Genomic DNA, 8,670 nt, shown 5'->3' with positions numbered 1-8,670 from the left:
CTTTTTGGAAATGTGATAAGTTGTTATTGTGTAAAACAAACTATTTAGAACAGTGGTCAGTGGTTCGAGTTTGGTTTCATCACACCATAAAACCTTTTCCCACACGATTCTGGGAGTTTTCAGTCAGGAATGGATGTTGATCATGGAAGAAAATACTTCCTTCCCACTACACTGCACCTTAGTCTGGACATATCAAAAACGGGAGAAGATTGTTGCCACATGTGGAAGAAAACTTGTACATGTCAAAAAATCATGAACCACCTTGGATGTTCTCACTTTAATACATTTATTTGCTTATTGCTTGAAACATACAAGTTTTTTACTTATTATTTTTTGCATCATTGTTATATGGAAATTTCTTTTCCAGCTGTGGATAAGTAAAATTTTATTAAATGCACAATTCTGAAAATGCAAGTGCAATTTTTAAATTATTCTCATCCAAAGTAAATTTTATGTCTAATATGTTGTTTTGAGGATATTTATTCTGTGTGAGCTCTTGGGGCCATTGTGGCAACACAGATCTGATTGATGTTTCGAAATAAATCTTATTTTATTGATGTATTTTATTTTTTTTATTTGAAAAAAATTATTTGATAAAATTATTTCATGGAGTTATTTCTGACCTCAGTTAAAAACGAACCACTCAATTTAGTTTTAAAGGCAAGTATACAAAAAAAAATTTTTCAAAAATTCTGACAAGATCAATGAATAAACATGACAAATCAAAACAAATTATATATCTTATGTAGATTAATTCGTCAAAACTACTTTTGAAGAAAATGGTATCTTTTACTTTGAAAATTCTAACCGGATGTTGCGTCTTTCTTGTATCTAGCTTGCGGCAGCTGCCCCAGCCAGCTGGTTTTAGGACCAAGAAGAGCCTCCTCAGAGAAGCACATGGTCTCTACTCATGAGGCAACACTTCTCGTCAGTAACTGCTTGGGAATTAAATGTTATTCTAGTGGGCGATTAAGACTGAAGCGGCTTGTGTCTCTGCTAATGTCCTGTTTTCCCCAACATTTCAATCCCCCCACCATTTCCTATTGATTTTCGCCAGGAGGATTCCCTTCCTCTGGATAATCTCGTTGAATGAGCAGAGACGCGCCGACTCGAACCAGCTGTTATTAGGGCTTCCCGACGCGCCGCTTGCAAAGCGCGCTTGATCATATTTCAGGAAGTCCCTTTCTTTTTTATTTCGGGGAGGGTGGGCCGGCTCTTGAAGATCAGCTGTTGCCGGGACTTGTGGCTGTATGATGGTTGAGCTGCAGTAGAGACGCTTCAGCATCATGAGCATCCAGAGCAAGAGGAGTCTGAAGTTCATTCTGACAGCACTTCAGACTTTGACTGTCTGCCGGTTGATGTGTGACAAGGTCGACTCTGCAGAAGGTAAGCGCTTTGGGAAACGCGAAGATACTTGCTTTGTGCTAATATTCCATGCATTCATTCATTTAGCTTTGTTTGCATTTGAAATATATTCCTCGAATTGAAAGAAATCTCACCCTTTTTTTTTTTTTTTTTTCAATATTTAAATGCGTAAATATGCAGCATGAGTAAAATCAGACTATGGTGTTCTGTGGTTGTTGCATAAATTGGCATAATTGATCTAATTCCTTCATTCGCAGCTGGATTTAAGCCACCACATCTTTTAAGCAACCTACAGGTCGTTCTTTCACGATAAGTGTCAGTTGCAAAGACAATCAAGTTATTTACATAACTCAGTTTAAAAACCAAGCCTTGTATGCATTCTATACTCCGGATGATGATTGTACCATATGCTGGATCTATCCTGTGTGATGACTCTTGAAACTCTTGACTCTAGCTGCACTTCATGCTTTGTGAGTCTCCTCCAATCTCTTGAATCCTCTCAAAGCCGTAGTTTACCTCTACTTCCTTTTGTGCTGCACATTTCCAGCCACTTAACTTGATACTGCTTGCTCAAGAAATGACTTTTTTGTGGCATTTCCTCCCTGTGTAGGGTGTTTGCTTAACGGCCGCCAACACAGTCGTCTTACAATTGGTTGTGTACACCAACATAGTCATAATATAACATTTCTATATATATATATATATATATAAAAATCATATTTTATAGGTCTTTTGTAATATTCTGGTTCTTCTGAGGATCCATAATAATTAAATGGAACAGAAATGATCACTTATATCAGCCTGCCTTGTGACACTCTGTCCAGGGTCTGCCCCTCCTCTCGCCCAATGGCTGCTGGACATGGGCAACACCCGTCCCTTTGGCCCTGAAAGGACAGGCGGGTGTAGACGATAGAAGGATATATCACGCCGTGTGCATGTTTTAAAATGTATATTTAAATCAAATGAAATGATGATATGCAAATGTATTGAGATACTTTATTTGCCACAGACATTTTGAATATATCTGGGATGGATCATTGTAACCGGCATCCTAAATATCACGGAGTGGACGAGAAAAAGCGCAATGGGGGAAAATCTGGTTCTGTTCCAAACTTTTGTTAAACTTTTTAAATTCCCCAGTGAGAAATTTAAAACAATAGAGAATTGATTTATCGTGGTATCTTGTGCAGTTACCGCTGTTCATTCTCCCTTACAGCTGCTCCACTTTCACTTAATCAAAGTTGTACGTTCATTGTCCCAGTGATCATCCTCCTTGAATAAATAATCCTCCCGGTTCATTCAGTCTTTAGCAGATCCTCCTGATCCTCTGGTCGACCTGTAGTTTTTTGTTTCCCAGTCCCTCCTGTTTGGTTTTCCCTTCATGCTCTTCGTTGGTCATGTTGAATTGGAAACTCGGTCTTCTGCTCTGAACTTTAAATGCGCTGAACTCCGAACTTGATCATTTTTTGTAAGTTTTGAATCCGATTGTCCCTGCGATATTAGTATGAGATATGTCACAACTAAAAGGCAGTACGTCAATGCAGGATATGTTAACTGCATGATATTTTAGATGTTATGCATTCATGCTTGGACACCTTGATGGACTTTAACTATTTATTATGTCACCGCTGGTGCAGATTCTGGTGGCCAATATGATCTTGGAGAATGGTTGGATGTTGTGATAAGTGAGAAGAAAGAGACTAATGAGGAATTTCTGGACTGATCACAATTGTTGTCATTGTGTTGTTCAGCTGTAAAGTCATGTTTTCAGCTATTTTACGGCCCTACTTTCTTTGGCATCTGATTATAAAGACTTTAAGCTATAAGAATTGTATTGCAAAAAAAAAAAACAACACATATGTATATATTTGCGGTTTTTGGAATCATAACTTTTTAAAACCTCCCACTTAAGTTGTTCCATAATGGATGAGTTCCAGCGCTGCACTGAACTCTTCTTGCTCACTTGAGCTTAATAGGAAACCTGCTTATAATCGTCTCAGTCAAAATGACGTCTCAGCAGTAAATGGAGAGAGAAAGCAGTTTGAGAACTTTGAAGAAACGTTCAAGTGAAACCACTTGTGTGTTTTCCTTGATTTGTGATGCCAACTCTTTCATCTGGGACTCATGACAAGTGCTCTGTTCACCGAAGGGTGAGATTCGGTAAAAACACCTCAGTGTATAGGGAAGTTGGTGACTCTCTCATACAAGGAGCTACTTTGACTTTTTGTTGCCTGCTGGAAAAAGAACAAACAAACAAAGAAAAAAAAAAACTCTAACAGTCACGATATGGAATCCTGGGAATTAATTACCAGCAAGGGCAATGGTGTTAAACCAGAGATGAAGCAAGTGGAAGATGTTCATTTATTCATCATCACTTCTTCCCCGTCAGACATTTGCCTTGATGTGTCTCTCCCATGGGGGCCGCATACACGGCGAAGAGCCGTTACAGCCGCCGTGTTTGCGCGTGCGACCGAGAAAGGCAGCGGTGATCTGTGCCGGCGGGATGTATGCAGATATACATGCGTCACGGTCATCAGTGCTGATTGAGATAAATGACGAGAGGAAGTGACTATTCTTAAAACGCGCAGCCTTTTTTTTTTTTTATCTTTCAACAAAGGAAGAAAAGAGAGATGGGGAAGTTTTCTCAGGTTGCCCACATTCTGCAACGCTCCAGACTCTTCTTAAAATTGTTTCATTGTTGTTTTTGGTCTGATCAGTCTGTATTAAGTTCTTCGCAGATCGCAGTCGCAGAACTATGAAGAAATATGCTACATCTTTAGTTGGAAATCATAACCACTACTTGTTCAGTCAAGTAACATAGAAGTGGCTACACAGTTAATAACAATGTTCCAAAAAATGTTAAGCCCTCACTTATGTCTTTTGTATTATTGCTTATGTTAGGTCAGCCTGTTAAATTGGTCTTTGGCTAATGGAGGGCGTTGATCCTTAAATCACTGCTTGACACTCATTGTGAAGAGCACACATTGCAATAGTGAAACACTGCCAGTATGCAACAAGTAGTAGCAGAAAACAATGTAGAGCAGCAACAGTTCTGATTTAAAAACAAACAAACAAAAAAAACTAACTATTGTTTTTGTGAAATTTTAGACACAATATTCTTTCTGCTATTCCATTAAAATATGCATGTAATTGCGCACACAGGCATTCAGACTTTGACCTGTTTTACGAACGCCTAATTGTGCCGCATGCAGAAAAACGACAGAAATGGTAACAAATCCGCTTTGCTTTAGGTGTGGGATGCTGCCTGCATGGCCAGAAATGGAAACGTAAATTAAGCATGAAGTTGGGAAGCTCCTCCCATTTGCCTTGATCTGTTGTTCATTAAATTTGTCCTTTTTTTAAATGCTGTTTTGGACAGCATATTTTTCAGTTGATTCTTAGAAAAATGACAGAAGAAGAGGATTAAAGAAGTATCATGTCTGAAAAGCACTAAAGTATAATAGGCTTTCAATTTCCTTTTCAAATTATATTATCTAAATTATGCTTTGCACGCATCTTCAGATTCCTTGAGTCGACGCATTGTAGAGCTGAAAGTCATTTGGGGTATGTCTTCACCAGCTTTGCACATCTAGAGATGCGTTTTTTTTTCTTCTTCTTCTTCTTTGTAAAAGAGCTGAAGCTCAGCAACATTGGACAAAGAACATGTTTGGACATCAGTTTTCAAGTCTTGCCACAGACTTTCAATTTGATTTGGGTCTGGGCGTTGGTCCATTTTAAAACGAGGAAAATGCTTCGATTTAAACCATTTCACTCTAACTCTGGATGTTTAAGGCCATTTTCCTGCAGGAGGGTGAACCTCTGTTCAAGTCTCCAGTGCTTTGCCAACCACAAGCATGTTTTTTTTTTTTTTTTTTGTTCCCTAGGATTGTATTTATCTCCGTCCGTCTTTCCATCAGCTGGATGGGCAACTTTCCCTGTCTCTGCTAAAGAAAAATATTAGTTTTATGTAGCCGAAGCCAAACCTGTATATAAGGAGACCCTAATCTGTCAAATTAAAAAAACCCAAACAAACCAGACAACTCTGAGGGATGCGTGCATCCAGCTACATGTTGACTGACTTAGCACTAAGGCGAGTAGGTGGAGGTGGAAGACTTGCCGTTCTTTCCTTCTACTTTGTTTTGCCTCCATATTTTTGCACCGGAAAATATTTCTCCCACTTGTTTTCTCGTCCATCTCATTTTCCTTATCTTCAACATGTCGGGGCACAGGAGGCAGCACAAAAATCTTTGAAGTATAAAACTTTATTTGTTGCACTTAAATGCAGCCAGGGGATTTTACTTTAGGCTGCTGCTTAAAAACGGCTCTGATTTTGACTGATTTTTTTTTTTTTTTTTTTTTTTGGAGTGGGGAGAACATTCACACAAAGTCAAGACTTGACTTTGAAACTATGTTCTCAAGACCGGATTCCCTGATGTGTCTGCTTTGTTCCTTGGGTTTTTATGATGCTCTTTGTTTATTTGTGTTCTCTTGCAATTTACTGAGGTGTTAACACAACAGCTTGATTAAATTGCACACAGACTTTAGTAACTAATTGCTCTGCAGATTAATGATAAATACATTTGGTCTTCTGTATTTCTTTAAGCCACAGAGCTCCAATAGACGTGTGTCTCATGATGGACGGTTTGCAAATCGTCCATCTTCAAATGATCCTTTGATACTAAAAGTGGAAAACTTGAATTTGATTTTTTTCTGCCTATTCTTGAACATAACGAACAGAAGTGTTCGCAGTCTTACTTTGTCCTTGTGCACAAATACTTTGTCTCCACACTCTGCCCTTCATTCACCGAAGCTACAGAGGAGAGATGGAGCCGTTCATCGCCATGAAATGTCATGTCTGCATACATATTTCATGGGAGCGCTCTTCAAGCTTCCCTGTCGTCTTTCTTTTTCTCCTTCCCCGACTGTCATGTTTGTTTCCTGGCCGGTTATCGCTTGTGAATGATTCCCTCCTATGGTTGGCACAATCAACGTCAGCAGGGCCTGCTGTATAGTTTGAACCAGCATGTCTGCCTCTGCCCTGAGCGCCGCGTGCAGCTCGGCGAGTCGACCTGCGGACAAACGAAGGTTTTAGCTGCGGATATATATTTTTTTGGGGCTGTTGTAGAGCATTTTTGTAGTCAAAACTGTCCTTCCCTAAAGAGGCATTATCACCGTGATGTGAGTCATCCCAAGTCAAAGCCTTTTAATAGCTTTTCAGTATGAATGGACTTATGTGTTCCAGATGACTTAGTCAGGATATTAAATACTTTGAGGTTGGCGAAAAACAATTGGTCAAGAAGTGTTTGTGCATCAAGACAGACCGATGAAGCAGATTCTTTTTTTTTTTTTTTATCTCTGTGGGGATGTGGATATGAGAAAATTATATTGCAGGACTTTTATGATGTGGTCTAATGCTACATGGGTTGCACTGATTTCTCAAAAATCTCGTCTGGACACATTTGACTCCTCTGTTAAAGTTTGATCGTTTGAAGCCTGAGGCTCATGTTGGTCTTGATCATCGGACTTTCACAGTTTAGCTTCAGGTGCCTCTCTTAAATAAGCCTTCTCATTCATCTGGTTTAGTAATGCGAGACATTTTTTCCTCATGTGAAGATGGCTTAATGAGTTTCACAAAAGTATCTCACTGTGAAAACTAGGCGTGCGAGGACACAGCCAACCGACATGGCAATAAAAATTAGATTTGAATCAACAATATTGTAATACCTACGCTTTGCCTGTAGGTGTCAATCGATTGAGTCACCATTTGTTTAACAACCTAAAACTTACAGGGAGACTATACTGTGCATGACTAAAGCACAACTCGTTTATGAGCTCTCATAAAAGTGCAGCTCGTGTTTTCTTCGACATTGTTCAACCTCATGAAGTCTAATGACAGCGGTAGAAACGAGGTTCAGAGATAAAACCCTAATTCTCTTTGTTTTCATGGGTAATGCCATCACTCTTGAGATGCACTATATTGCTAATAGCATTCGCTAGTCTTTTGTGTGAACTTCAGTGACATCTCATCCGTAGGTTTAATACGATGTTTAATACTAAGGGTCTGAGCCCAATTCTTGAAAAATACCCAGCCCACAATCCCCTTTGGACCCAAGTTATCCCTGTCAGCAGAGAAGTGCCACCCTGTGTACGAATGTAGATGAGATATTCCTTTACAGAAACAGTGTTAGTTTTATATCAGATGTACCATGTCGCAAACTTTCCAAAAATAACTTCTTTTTTTTTTTTTGTCGGTCTACAGAATATTTTCCTAAAATTCACCAGGATGTTTCTTGGCAGATGGAGAATTGTGGCATTAATGTTTTTTTTTGTTTTTTTTTCATTAAGTTTTACGGGTATGGCTGCAATCCAAAAAAAAAAAAAGTGGTTAACAATGGTTATGTATCACTGTTGGGTAATCGTATTTTTAGGTTTAGACAGTGTTATTCCCTTAACAAAGAAAATCACTATTTGAAATTCCTGAAATGCCTCCAACAACAGAACTCCCCAAATGCATCCAATGTGGAACTTTTTCCCTGTTCATATATTTTCTTGTTTTCTCAGTCAGCCATATTCCAGGAGAGATTTTTCTTCCAACACGACACAGGGATTGTGCAACATAACATTTTGTTTCGTTGGATAACAAAACTGTAAGAGGACTCTCTCTCTGGGAAATCAAAAAATGAATAACACACCCTTGGCTTTCCACAGCGGACATTTTCACACGCTGAACCAGATATTAGATTTGCTTCAAAGCTCCACTTTGAACGGAGCTGCCAACTTTGAAGCATAACTTTAAACAAACCATAGCCTGAACAATATTGCACAAGCTCTGAGGTGTCCGTTATGGGCAGATATGATGGCGTAATATTGACTCTAGATTATAAGACAATAGTTTTCACGTGAGCCGCTCTGAGCGATGTGAGTTTAATAAATTATATCATATTTCACTCATGGATTCGAAACATTTTAAAATAAAGAGGCTTTGACTCATGGCTGTAATTGTGCTACCTTATTTTCATGCAGCATCCTCCCTTGTAAAGTGGTAACAGCTGAAGGACACGATGCAAATCAGGGTTCTAGGGAAACGGCTCAACATGGTATTTTTTTATTGTGTACATGCAATTTCACCCAATTATTAATCGTCGGCACAATATTTTGAGCTGCAGTCAAAGATGAGATGTTTGCACCAGTTCATTGTAGCAAAAAAAAAAAAAATGAGATCCAGGACTTGAATCCCAACTCGTGTGTATTCGTGTATTGTTTGAATTGCATCCATTTGTATATTTGGATTCTCTCTGGGTACTC

The 8,670-nt window shown here is 38.9% G+C and overlaps 1 protein-coding gene across 1 annotated transcript in view; it reads left to right on the top strand.

Annotated features, from left to right (window-relative positions):
• The first annotated feature begins 819 nt into the window (after positions 1–819).
• adam12a (ADAM metallopeptidase domain 12a) overlaps positions 820–8,670 on the top strand; it is a 105,671-nt gene continuing 97,820 nt past the window's right edge. The window contains exon 1 of the mRNA XM_088016329.1: positions 820–1,386. Coding sequence (XP_087872455.1) covers positions 1,287–1,386 — 100 coding nt within the window. The 5' untranslated portion in view covers positions 820–1,286. The remainder of the gene's footprint in view (positions 1,387–8,670) is intronic.

This window comes from Poecilia mexicana, unplaced genomic scaffold (genome assembly GCF_051168715.1).
Source record: "Poecilia mexicana isolate PSO_F unplaced genomic scaffold, ASM5116871v1 scaffold_19, whole genome shotgun sequence".
Taxonomy (NCBI): domain Eukaryota; kingdom Metazoa; phylum Chordata; class Actinopteri; order Cyprinodontiformes; family Poeciliidae; genus Poecilia; species Poecilia mexicana.
Note: the sequence above shows the minus strand (reverse complement) of the source record. Positions and strands in the feature narration are given on the sequence as shown.